Source organism: Doryrhamphus excisus, chromosome 2 (genome assembly GCF_030265055.1).
Source record: "Doryrhamphus excisus isolate RoL2022-K1 chromosome 2, RoL_Dexc_1.0, whole genome shotgun sequence".
NCBI classification, from domain to species: Eukaryota; Metazoa; Chordata; class Actinopteri; order Syngnathiformes; family Syngnathidae; genus Doryrhamphus; species Doryrhamphus excisus.
Window position 1 is genome coordinate 8,956,938 of NC_080467.1, and position 13,869 is coordinate 8,970,806.

General features: G+C 41.4%; 1 protein-coding gene across 4 annotated transcripts in view; it reads left to right on the forward strand.

Moving 5' to 3' along the window:
- The first annotated feature begins 2,785 nt into the window (after positions 1–2,785).
- arhgap24 (Rho GTPase activating protein 24) overlaps positions 2,786–13,869 on the forward strand; it is a 42,670-nt gene continuing 31,586 nt past the window's right edge. The window contains exons 1-5 of one of the 4 annotated variants that reach the window (XM_058050341.1): positions 2,786–2,958; positions 3,747–4,177; positions 4,467–4,484; positions 4,565–4,712; positions 11,523–11,741. In XM_058050341.1, the coding sequence (XP_057906324.1) occupies positions 11,538–11,741 (204 nt within the window). In that variant the 5' untranslated portion in view covers positions 2,786–2,958; positions 3,747–4,177; positions 4,467–4,484; positions 4,565–4,712; positions 11,523–11,537. Of the gene's footprint in view, positions 2,959–3,746; positions 4,178–4,466; positions 4,485–4,564; positions 4,713–11,522; positions 11,742–13,869 lie in introns of those variants that run through there. The other 3 variants (XM_058050358.1, XM_058050349.1, XM_058050366.1) reach the window with 3 other exon arrangements.

Below are 13,869 nucleotides of genomic sequence, written 5' to 3' on the forward strand. Positions count from 1 at the left end.
AGTTATCATATAGACTCTTTGTGTTTTCATTTCTTACCCTTGGACAACAATAGAGTATATCAGGTTTCATCATTTTATTTGATCTGACAATTTATCTCGCTTCCCTGTGTGTGTATGTGAGTCACATGGTGGCCGAGTGGTTAGTGTGTAGTCAGGAGTCAGTCAGGAGATTGGGAAGACCTGGGTTCGAATCTTCGCTTGTCCATCGTTCATTTTCTACCGTTTATGCTCACGAGGGTCGCAGGGGGTGCTGGAGCCTATCAAAGCTGTCTTCGAGCGAGAGGCGGGGTACACCCTGGACTGGTTGCCAGCCAATCACAGGGCACATATAGACAAACAACCATTCACACTCAATTTGGAATTAACCTAGCATGTTTTTGGAATGTGGGAGGAAACCGGAGAAAACCCACGCATGCACGGGGAGAACATGCAAACTCCACACAGAGATGGCCGAGGGTGGAATTGAAATCGGGTCTCCTAGCTGTGAGGTCTGCGTGCCAACCACTCGACCGCCGTGCAGCCCCGTATGAAAGTGATATTTTAATATTTCAATTCTATGGGTCAGTGTATGTTGGCCCAGTTTCAAATTCAAATTTCCCCTTCAGTGAACCGCAGCTCCCTCGTGCCGGCAGCACTCGTGCAGCCCGGCAACTACCACCACGAGGCTTGACTGTAGGCAAGACACAATTATCTGTAGTTTAGTTTACTTTTCTTTCTTCCAAACATGCATACCATTGAATGCATCACACGTCAACATCATTAAAGTGTAGTCAGTTTTGAGTGCAACTGGGAAAATGTGGGAAGCCTTTCTTGGGTATTGTCTGTATTTGCCTGTATTCACCTTTCCAGTATAATATACAATATGTTTTAAAACCAAATGTTATACTATCCAATGACTAAACTAAAAATACCCATCTTATCATCCTCACCTCCGACTCTTTACGTGTACACAAAAATGTTTGTCCCGCATTCAGCGTGTTTATTTCCTGCACTTCCTGACACCTGTGAAAATGGCCCTTCTTCCTGTTGTTGTTGTGTCTGCCCGGGCCGGGAATTCAAGAGTGACACTCCAAAAAGCTTGGAATTCTTGTCAGTGACACACACAACCTCTAAAAGGTCCTGTCCTTCTGCTTCATATCCTCCCCCTACCCCCACTGATGGCACGTTCTCCTGCAGAGTTTGGACTATAGTACAGAGGGGTACGAGAACCATTTTAAAGGGAATTTAAGGTGAACGGGATCTTATAAATGTCCTGATACCGCTAAGGTCGCCACACAACACCTCACTTGAAATGATTTGGCTTTTTGGGGGGATTTTTGCAACACTTGCAACACATAGACAGGAAGTTATGTTCATTTACAGCAGTCCCTAAACGCCTCATCACTTGTTATCAGAGTTAAGGGAGACCAAACGTCTGTAGTTTTATTGCTTATTTTTAATTCTTAACTTCTTTTTACGCTTCTGGGACAATTAAGAGTCGCTTTAGCACAAGTTAAGCTTTGTAAGTTTCATTGTTTCTATGTGTTTGATGTTTTTTGTGATGTTTTAAATGGTATATGGCCCTGAATTAATAATAACAATACATAATAATAACACCTTCAATAGATCCATCAAGTGTGCATTCCAAGGTGACAAATATGGGCACAGGTACATGGGAGCAGTGCTTCGGCGCATTCTAAACGTTCCCCTGAGTCCCTGAGAGCTGGCGGGCCGGGTCCTTGCATCCAAACAAACAAAGGACCTTGGGAAAATAACAGGAAAGAGTTGGTGAGAAATACCCTTTATCTGACTCCCCGAGCACGTCACTGCCGCCCGGGCTGAAACAAAGGTGCGTGGAGCGAGTAGTAAATAACACTGATTTACTGCAAATAGATGTCCTGCTATTTACAGTCTGGCCCCGCCTCAGCAGGTTGTTTATACTAGCCTCATGCTGACAAACACGGTATGAAAAAATTCATTTATTCTGAAAATAAATAATTTCAATAAAAATATAAAGTAAGACAAGGTAGATCATAATTAAATTAAATTAAATTAAATTAAATTAAATTAAATTAAATTAAATTAAATTAAATTAAATTAAATTAAATTAAATTAAATTAAATTAAATTAAATTAAATTAAATTAAATTAAATTAAATTAAATTAAATTAAATTAAGCCGAAAAACTATATTATTATATTATATATTAAATATATTATATATTATTATATTTAAAACTTTGAAGTTTGAGGAAACAAAATAAATGAATGAGTTAAAACAAAAACACAAAGAAGTGAAACCATTCTTCTTTGGGTCGTGCCTCTACTTAAAACTTAAGCGCTAATAAAAACAACAGGAAAGAATGACAATGCACTGCAAGCCAACATACTTTATGTTTCATTTACAAACCAACCTCACAACATAAGCTGACTGTACGTACTACGTACGTGTGTGTCACTATCAACTGCATATATCAGAAAAGAGACAAACAGCACCACTTGCTGGATTTGACGCGGCACTGAGCCACCTGCTCTTAGAACAGGGGATTCCAACGTGCTTTTCTCCCGTGGTACATTCTAAAAATATAATTGAATAAGAAAACAGCAAAATTGGAAAATCAATCAATTGGGGAAAGTATATTTTGAAATAATCATATTAGTTTCAGACGTTTCATTAAAAAAAAACTTTCCAAACTATTGTATAGGTTTGTAGCTGTAATGCTAGAGATTGCCACTAGAGAACAATGTTGCACCGCAGCAACATAGTTGAGCTCTTTCTTTTTTTTTCTTGACCTCCAAATTTGAAACTCCCGGAAGTGAATTGATCACTGGAGCTTGACAACAACGTAACGATAAGTATTGACAACATTCGGTAGTATTGTTTGTTGTTTATGCTTGATATGACGAAAAGACACAATTTAGCTTCATGGAACCAGACGGTAATTCGCCACTTCAATCTACTCGTTGCATACAAAGTCAAGGTAGGAACGATGATTAACGTTTCTCGATTCAGTTTGGGATTATGAATGAGAGCACTAAAATACCTTTTCCACTAAATATCATCATGGTAAACTTGAAAAAGTCTGTGTTACCCTAACCCTATTACTTACAATTGGTGCCATGGCAATAGCCATTTTAAGTCTAAATATTCTAATTTTACTTTATTAATTATAGACTTATTTTGGTCCAAGTAGGCAGTAACTCCACAGCTTGGGCCACGCTGATCCTCCCCAGTCCTGTAGATGGCGGTATTGCACATTGCAAGAAGGTGCAACCTCATAGAAGTCGATTCAAATGGTAGCACATGGGCCAGATTCAGGGGTTCGTTTTATGCAGCAGATTCTTAAACACACCAGAGTACTCCTGTCATATAGAGGATCTTTGACTAGTGTACATATGTTTGTTTTGATTTGGCATTATATCCAAAATAATAACTGATGTGAAGTCCTGATATCCTCAAATCTGGTCCAAAATTGATTGATTTCTTACTTGGCCCCTTCCTTGAGTCACTTTTTTTTTCTAGAAATTGCTTATATAGTTTTGGTGCAATGCTGCTAACTAAGCAACACACAGCTCGGATATAACAAATATTTGCGACAAACATGTAAGAAATATCCACTGGGAAAGGCCCCAAGGTCCAAGTTTGGGTCATGAGAAACAGAAGAACCACAGAGACAGTCTAAATTCCCAGATGTGCCATCTGTGATCATTCATCCGCTCTAATCTAATGCGCTATCTTCGATGATGTCCACTCTGTCCGCCCCCGCAGGAGGCCTCGTGGGAGTCGATGCAACCTCGCTTTGTTTACAGATGGCCACTCGCTACGTCACAAGGTCACAAGAGCTTCACGATCGGCATTCCAACGTCTTGCAAATATAATAAAACATGCTGAGGGATGGCGGCGGACAGCTGCGGCGTTGCGCCCCATCCTTCTTTCATCTCATAACTTTGATGACTCGCTTGCGTGCAGTATCTATTGAGATCTAGTATAAACAATACTGCTTTTGCAAAGTTAATAACGCACCGTGAGGACGGTCACAGGTTGGATTTAACGACTTGGTGTTTATTATGCTTGTAGTTTACAGTGGTTCGTAATATTTTGGGCAGAAATAAAATGTATTTGTGATTGTATTTTGTTGTGATGTCATATTAGATCCACTTGGTAGCACTTGGACTGAGAATGTAGCTGATAGCTCACAGGTAAACAAGATGCATTTTGCACCAGTCAGTGTGTATACAGCTGAGCTAGCACCCCAGTGATGACAGGGTTCACCAAATAAACGTTTGCAGAGCACGTTGGTGGTATATGTCACGGTGAGGACACATTTCAGGTGGTTACTTTTGGACTAAAATGAAATTGCTATGCTTAAAGTGTGCTTCGGACACATGTAACCACCTCGTATATCTCCTCAGGCTGAGTGGAAGCAGCCAGGATGACTTACATGAGTTCAGGCTGCAGTGTGTGTGTGTGTGTGTGTGTGTGTAACAGGCTCCTCCTCCTTTCGTGGTGCGACAGCCACCCAGAGACACTCTGTCAGCATGCACACGTTGTGAGAGTTGAACTTGTGAGGACATTTCTCCGTCCAGTGAGTCTGCCAGTCAGTGCAGCAGCAGCAGAGAGCGGAGGACAACGTCATCTCCACATCCTCCACTTCTTCTTTTTCTTGACCAAACCTCACACCCCGGGCTGGATTTATTTGGGAATCAAGCAGCACCTGGTTGATTGATCTCAAGGGTGAGTTCAAGAACATTTAGGATTCCTCTTTTTATGTGGGTATGACAATCTTATCAGCGTGCTTCAACCTGCAGACTTCAATGGCTGCAAAAATGATACGAATGTTCAGCCAAGATTGACGCTGTCATGATATGTTGTTGTTGTGGTTGGAGTTTGCACTGCACTGTTTCTGATATGCTGCCTGCAGCCTGATTTGGGAGCGAAACTGACTGGTGGCCAGCCAATCACAGGGCACATATAGACAAACAACCATTCCCACTCACATTCATACCTATGGACAATTTGGAGTCGCCAATGAGGCTAACATGTTTTTGGAATGGGGGAGGAAACCGGAGTACATGCAAGTTCCACAGGCGGAGATTTGAACCCAGGTCTGTGTGGCCAACGTGCTATGCACTCAAACATATTCATTGGAATTCCTTTTTGCACCAAAAAAAAACCCAAAACAATTGCTCCACATTGCATGTAGCACATGAAAGGACAGGGAGAGTTGGCAGCATTATTGACTGAGATCTGTTTCCAATATTTTGACCCTCATATAACCAAACTAGTAAGTTGCTAACTGCTCATTGCAAGGCTGAAAAATAATTTTACAGAAAAAAATGATTGATTTCTATTTATTATGATTATTATTAATATTTTACAAGGGTGGTTGTTCTGCTATAGCTACAGTACTTGTTACTAGGCAGAAAAATAGTTTGGCACAATTTAAAAAAATAATGAAAAGTGTTTTGTGCTATTTAGAATTGTTGTATTTGTTTTTGTTGATAATTTTATTTATTAAAACTACTTTTAAAAGTAGTAGTGTGTAAAAATATGCCCTGCACGATCCCTGTGTTTTTTACTTGGCGAGAGATAAAAAAAAAAATATATATTTTTTTTAAATGAAGAAAAATCAATTGTACTATTTGGCAAAGTTTTATTTCTTATTTTAAAGAAATATTATAAATTAAAGAATGCTTGTCGTGCTGTCATCCGTATCAGGATAGTTGCTTTGTATTGCATCTGATGGCATGGTCGGTCAATGTATGTTGTCATACATTATCGTGAGAACTTGTTTTGATGGCAAAGTTCATCAATTAATCATCCCCATGTGGTTCCCATCCTTTTCCAGCTGCGCCACCGGCTGTAAACATCACGTTAATTAGACAAAATGATGCACAATAGCAATTAAACACATCGTGTTCAGCGGTGGGTGCTTCTTGCATCGGCAGGCTTGCTGAGAGTCAGTAAAAAGTGGCTTGGCATGGCGTCCCGTAAACTGCCCGTAATCGTGGTAATTATCCGATTCCCACCACTTCCCAGGTAGTTTTCATACACTGTGTGGTAACATTGTGGTTACGTCTTCTTGGGTGATATTGAGGTCGCGTCCAGAGTGTTGTACCCTCTACCTGGGTACCTAGCATGGAAAAGATGCCCCCATCTTTTCCATTCTTTTTCCAACGCCATGATACCCCCCCTCCAGTGCCGTGAGGAATGTCCGCAGTGCTCACAAGCTGTGCCGTTGGAAAGCTCTGGGATCAGGTTGCCCGTGTCAGCTGCTGCACTCGGCTGTTCCCAGATCTATGATATCTGTTTATTGGGGAGGGAAAATAGGAGCCTGAGGAGGGCACGGAGACTGCAACAAAGAAGGAAGCTGGGATCATTCAGAGGGCACATAGGGGTTGTCGGGAATACAGCTGAATGATAAGTACAATATCTTACATTACATAGCGGCCACTCAACATCTATTATGATTCTGTACTAGTTCCCGAATTACACATTTACAAATACAAGGCCAAACTCAGTGGAACATCAATTATTATTTAAAGCAACACACACAAGTCATGTTTATGTCTCAAATGGCTTATTTTATCTCATGATGTCTACTTTTTTACAAATGTAAAGGTGACTATAGGGGTGTTACTTCCTGTCTACAGGGCTCTAATCATATATTGAATGTCATAAGCAAGTTTTCTATGCAAACTATGCAAATATTCAGTCTATTCATATTGAATCCTACTTTGTGGAAAGATTGACTGGCAACCAGTCCAGTCCATAGAAAATGGATGAATACTTATTACGAATACTATTATGAATACTAGCGAAAATTCACTTATTGTGGCTGGGTTTGAAACCAGTTAACCGTGATAAACGAGGGATTACTATAGTGCACAACAAGGCTACAACAGAACTAATGTTCAGAACCAATGAGTTCACTGAAAACAACAGTTGGGTGATGCTTAATACTACATCAGGAGGTTGCCTACAGCCACAACGGCTACCACCAATGTTTATGACTCGGCACCAATAAGATATGCCAGTGGTTATTTGCTATTGTAAACCACGCACCCGACTAACTGTTCAACTGATTGACCTTTTGATGTTCAACCTTATGATTACCATATTTTGTGGACTATAAGTTGCTCCGGAGTATAAGTCGCACAAGGCCAAAAATGCATAATTAGGTAGAAAAAAACATACATAAGTCGCACTGGAGTATGAGTCGCATTTTTGGCGGGTAATTTATTTTCCAAACTACTTGACCAAAACAGACATTACGTCCTCTTGGAAGGCAAGTTCTAACAATAAAAGAACAGAGAACAGGCTGAATAGGTTTAAGATATGCTAACACAATGCTTATTCAGCTACATAAAAAATAAACATAAACAAAAAAGGTGTCCAGTCTTTATGTAACATAAAAAGTTTTTTCATTTATAAGTCGCTCTGGAGTATAAGTCACAAGAACAGCCAACCTATGAAATAAAGTGCGACTTACGTATAGTCCGGAAAATATGGTAATATATCGTGTTTTCTGGACTATAAGTTGCACAAAGCCAAAAATGCATAATTAGGTAGAAAAAAAACATACATAAGTCACACTGGAGTATAAGTCGCATTTTTTGCAGGTAATTTATTTTCGAAACTACTTGACCAAAACAGACATTACGTCCTCTTGGAGGGCAAGTTCTAACAATAAAAGAATAGAGAACAGGCTGAGTAGGTGTAAGATATGCTAACACAATGCTTATTCAGCTACACAAAAAATAAACATGAACAGAAAAGGTGTCCAGTCTTTATGTAACATAAACAGTTTTTTCATTTATAAGTCGCAGGAACAGCCAACCTATGAAAAAAAGTGTGACTTATAGTCCAGAAAATATGGTAATATATCGTGTTTTCTGGACTATAAGTCACACAAGGCCAAAAATGCATAAATAGGTAGAAAAAAAACATACATAAGTCGCACTGGAGTATAAGTCGCATTTTTTGTGGGTAATTTATTTTCGAAACTACTTGACCAAAACAGACATTACGTCCTCTTGGAAGGCAAGTTCTAACAATAAAAGAATAGAGAACAGGCTGAATAGGTGTAAGATATGCTAACACAATGCTTATTCAGCTACACAAAAAATAAACATGAACAGAAAAGGTGTCCAGTGTTTATGGAACAGTTTTTTCATTTATAAGTCGCTCTGGAGTATAAGTCGCAGGAACAGCCAACCTATGAAAAAAGTGCGACTTATAGTCTGGAAAATACAGTATTTATTTCATTTCCTGGCAGCAGCGTTCTTAATGTGTCTTGATGAGTTCCAAGACATACTGTATATGGCTGCGTGACACATGGCAGGGACTAAAAGGAAGAAGGAGTGTCAGTGACCGAGCTTGCATCACAGCAAAAAAGGCTGCACTGAGGACAAGGAAGGGAGACCACATGTCGAATCTGAGTCCATGTGTAGACAAAACTGACCCTGACTCATCAAACTGATTCAAACATTCATCCCCGGTCGCGTGTTTGCTAGTCGACCCTCCTCTCATCCCGCCGTGTGCTGCTTCCAATCATACAGCTCCTTCTGTCTTAGTGACTCACAGTGTGGAGCAGTGACTGATCATGGGCCGACGTGATAAATCCATTACAGGTTCCCCCATTGGGACCTGGCCGGAACGGTTTTCAACATGAAGTCATGACAGCCTTTAATTGTATGTGCTGGCCGGAGTGAAGGATCGGTTTTGGTGTTGGTAGGTATGATGCTTCCATCTGAAGCTTCTTCCTCTTTCATATCCTCTAAGCAAAGCCTCCTTTCCACTCTGTGGCTCTTTGCAGCTTTGGTAGCCGTGGGGTTATATTTGTCTTTAACACATGTGGGTCACGGGGGCCCCACTGTGAGACGTGGGGGGGTTGTTCGGGGATATTTAGAGAAGTTACAGCACTGACCAGCCATGTGAAGCCCATGTTTTTCTGTACATGCTATGTTGGCTACTGTGGTATTAAGTAATCTGGTATACTATATTATGTATATATATATATTACTATAGTATGTCCTCATACTGTGATGTCTTTAATATCTACCTGTATAATTACCTGTTTACTATTTCCTGGGTGAAAAACAGTGCAGGTATTACCTATAGTTGTACTTACGTAACTTTAAGGCGGCTTGTGTGGGCCGCATCTTCCTCACGCAACGCCATTACAGAATGTCAAAGGGCTGATTGCGTTTTCCCCCCTTGCCACAACTGAGTCCAGACGAAGGTTTCTTCTGCCGCACATAAAGTGACTCACAATCGTCTCTCACGAAACAGGACCAGACTGACAGGGCTAGCGGGATCAGGCTAAATTCAGGCCAAATTAGCCCCTTTCAAATTGCAACTTCAACACTACCACAGGCTGGAAAACGTTTTTGTGTACTACTTTCCCTTCCCACGGCCACTTCCTGTGGTCACGGAAGATTCCACGCCTCTGTTTTTCTAGCCTTTACCCAAAACAATTGCAGCGTCAATCCACATGGTCTGTTCACACCAAACCCTTTGCTCTTCACCTTGGTAGTTACTGTACTTAACCATATGCCAGCAAATGGACTATTCCACTAGTTCAGGGGGTCGGCAACCTTTACTGTGAAAAGAGCCATTTTATCCCCTTGCCCACTGAAGAAAAATACCCTGGAGCCGCAAAACATGTATGTATGTTTAAAACAACATTGGAGGGAATTTGGGGGTATCAAAGTAGTTCAGATAAGACAAGACGAGTTGGAGTACTCTTGCTAGTATTGGAGATAAACTTACATAAATTTATGTGTAAACTACTGTAAACTTACCTAATTTGTTTACTCTGGCGCAAACAAGTTCCCATGCCGCTGTTTTTAAATGATCTCTAATTTATTTTTTTAGAATTGTCAAATAGCTCTGGGAAAGTATTATTTATTTTCCTTCATGTTTACCATGAATAGCATTTTGTCTGCTCATCCTCGTGCCCATCCAATCACTAGTCAGAACTCAGTCAGGGTGCATTCATGGTCTCACACAAAGTTGGATTTTTAAAAACTAATTTCAAAAGACGTGCATTTTCCCCACTCAGGTGTTAAAAAATATTCAAGCATTGCAAAGGAAGCCACAACAAAGAGGCTGAAGAGCCAAATGTGGCTATTGAGCCGCGGGTTGCTGACCCCTGCACGAGTTAAATGCTCCGAATGATCTGGACTATCCCATTTCAGAGCTTTTACAATCTCCCTTCATCGTCTGGACCTGCTATTGTTATTATCATGCCATGCGGTATGTTATACGTATCATTATTCCCGACATTGTTAACAGACCACATCTGGGAAATGGAACTCGTGCCCACTTGGCCTGAAAGAAATATTCAAGGGTTTTATAAAATAATTCAGTTGACAGATGCATGGTTCAATATTCCCCAAAATCAAGATTTGTGCCCCTTGTTCTCCGTTTTACTCGGGTAGTCAGAATTTATGTTCTGTTCTTGGACCAGATGCCAAACAAGTCCAGGAGCCTTATTTTTATTTATGACTAGAAATCATACACCATCAAATCTTGGTGTTTTTTGGAGGAGGGTGATTATACATATTAATCACATTTATTTATAAGTCACATTTTTTTTAATACGTTGGCTATTCCTGCGACTTATACTCCAGAGCGACTTATAAATGAAAAAAACTTTTTATGTTACATAAAGACTGGACACCTTTTCTGTTTCTGTTTATTTTTTGTGTAGCTGAATAAGCATTGTGTTAGCATATCTTACACCTATTCAGCCTGTTCTCTAGTCTTTTATTAATGTTAGAACTTGCCTTCCAAGAGGACGTAATGTCTGTTTTGGTCAAGTAGTTTGGAAAATAAATTACCCGCAAAAAATGCCACTTATACTCCGGAGCAACTTATAGTCCAAAAAATACGGTACATACTTTTCATAGGCGTGTAATGCCATTAATGACAAAACACGTTTTCTTAGTTTGTTCGCCTAAGAAGTGCAGTTACATGATTTTCATTTCTTCCATATGATGCTACCAACAGCCACGAGGTTGCAAAAAGTTCACATGTAAGGTTTGGAAATCACCACAGTAACCCGACCACAATTTTTTTTTATTATTATCCTATTTCGTTATTTATTTATCTTTCTATTTGTTCCACTTGTTCCCCTGCAATTGGGAACTCTGCTGTACTCTGCATCTGGTCCTCATCTGGACCTGTGGCCTGTTTGGACTTGCACCAAGCCGGAGACTCCATGGAGAGCGTGGCGAGGCTTTAATGCTGATGTCAGCAAGCTTTGAGCAGTACAGAGGTTCAAACAAGGAAATACTGTAAGATGGAGATGGTGACGTTTGTGTGTTGTTGTTCAAGGCCATGCAGATGTTTAATGCTGGTGTGTGTGTGACAGGGAAAAAAAGCTGAGTCATTTGTTGCCACATGTTGATATGCATGTCATGTTCTTATATTCAGGTCAACATGGATGAAACGGGAAACTAGTGTCAGATTGAACTCCTACGTGATGCTCAATTTTCACATTCTTCAAAGTATACAATTATTTCTGACTCCTGGCAGGTCTGAGTTGCCGTGATGGACGACCAGTCCCCCGGCAGTCCCCAGCACGGCGGAGGCCATGCCGGCGTGGAGGCCCCACGGCACTTGAAGCAGGGTGTCATCAGGTGCGGGTGGCTGAGGAAGCAAGGAGGTTTTGTCAAAACCTGGCACAACCGCTGGTTTGTCCTGCGTGGGGACCAACTCTTCTACTACAAGGATGAAGAGGAAAGCAAAGCGCTGGTAAGGCTGTCAAAACACGCTTAACGTAACGTGCAAAGAAGCGGCTGACATGACATTACGCAAAGTTTAGTTTTAATGTGGTCGAGAGTTTCGAGTGCTTGAGTGATCCTCTGGGCTGTTGTTAATCCGAGGATCTTTAATTATATCCAAGCATGGGAGTTTCCTTCTTTTGGAAGTAGGATACTAGAGCCCAAAACTGGGCTCCAGCTTTGTACCCATGGGGCCCAAATGAGACCCTACCTAGTACCCACAGGCAGAACTGTGAGAGCGGGTGTATTGGTAAGCCAGTCTTTGGTTGCCAAATCTTATGTATGTAGGTTACTGGGGCCCTTAATCTAGCCCTAATCTAGGCCTAGTACCGACCAAATGAGGCATATGGGGCTCAGACATTCATTCATCCATTCATTCATTTTCTACCGCTTATCCTCACGAGGGTTGTGGGTGGTGCTGGAGCCTATCCCAGCTGTCTTCAGGCGAGAGGCGGGGTACACCCTGGACTGGTCGCCAGCCAATCACAGAAATGTCTTATGAATGCAGTCAAATACAGTACGGATTAATTTTCATACATTTTTTTATGTGGTTTAATCAGGCGAGCAGACTATTTTCATGAGATAGCAGTTGCGCAAAACTAAAGAAATGTCCTCAAAACTTGATGGAGGGATAGGGCACGAGCCAAGGAAGTATTGATCGATGAAAGAGCAATTTGGTGCTCATCCAAGGTAGAATCGTTCAGCCTTTACTCAGGTCTGTCGTCATCAGAGCGTTGCTTGTCCCAGACACTCCATAGTTGTCTGCCTTTTTTGTGAATAATTAATTCCTCATAAACAATATCCCCCCAGTCCAGAGGAGACTCCAGAACAATAAAATCCTTTATTTTCTCGTATTTTCTGCCTGGCTAGTTTCCCAGAAACCTTTGCTGAATCAAACCACAGCTGTGAGGGTTAAAGGTCCGCATACCTGAAGGTACAGATTTCTCTGCTATTTCTAGACTGCAATTAAAAGTGTAGTGTTTGCATGGACAGGGTGGCACCCTGAGAATTATTATCTCGGAAAGACAAATTTAGTTGATAAGGACATGTATAGGATTCAACGAGAGTATGCAGGTGCATTAATTCCACTCACACACATGCTGTGAAGTCTCCATTAGTTACCTGCTGCAACATTGGCCTACTTCCTGCCTCTTAGAGAGCAGAAACATTTGCCCAAAGAAGAAGTGCACAAAATAAAACCTGAACTGTAAATGAAATAAACACATCATTTATTTTGAAGGGGCTGCACGGCGGACGAGTGGTTAGCGCGCAGAACTTACAGCTAGGAGACCCGAGTTCAATCCCACCCTCGGCCATCTCTGTGTGGAGTTTGCATGTTCTCCCCGTGCATGCATGGGTTTTCTCCGGGTACTCCGGCTTCCTCCCACATTCCAAAAACATGCTAGGTTAATTGGCGACTCCAAATTGTCCATAGGTATGAATGTGAGTGTGAATGGTTGTTTGTCTATATGTGCCCTGTGATTGGCTGGCCACCAGTCCAGGGTGTACGCCGCCTCTTGCCCGAAGACAACTGGGATAGGCTCCAGTTTATATAGGCTTATGATAGGCTTATCCTCGTGAGAAAATGAATGAATTAATTTATTTTGAAGCAATACCCTTGCATCCTTTCACTTTTCAGGATGTGGTCCTCAGGGGAAAAAGTTTGGACACCCCTGGTCCAGACACGATGCATACTATCTTCGTCCCTCCCAGCAAATGTTGTCATGTTTAGCTGTGGGATAAAAACATTGTGTGTCATCGCCGTCGTTAAAGGGGTTGTGTTGTGTCCCGCGCGTCTCCAGCCAAACCTCTCTGAGCAACGTGTGGAATCCCAAGAATGGCGGTGTGATGGAAGCGCGAGGTCACAAGCGCGGAGGGTACGGCACGTGTGGGCTTAGCGTCTACATGCCATCTGCCTGCCCTCACTCGTTCGTGGAGTTGTGCGTACATACACACACACACATGCGCGTCACACACGCTCAAATTTCATCTTACCCGAGCCATCTTAAACAATGGTGGCATTCATTAGCTGTATAAACCTTCTAATGTACCCGTGTGCCCGTCAATGACAGCATTGTTAAGAAGCACCACTCATTATT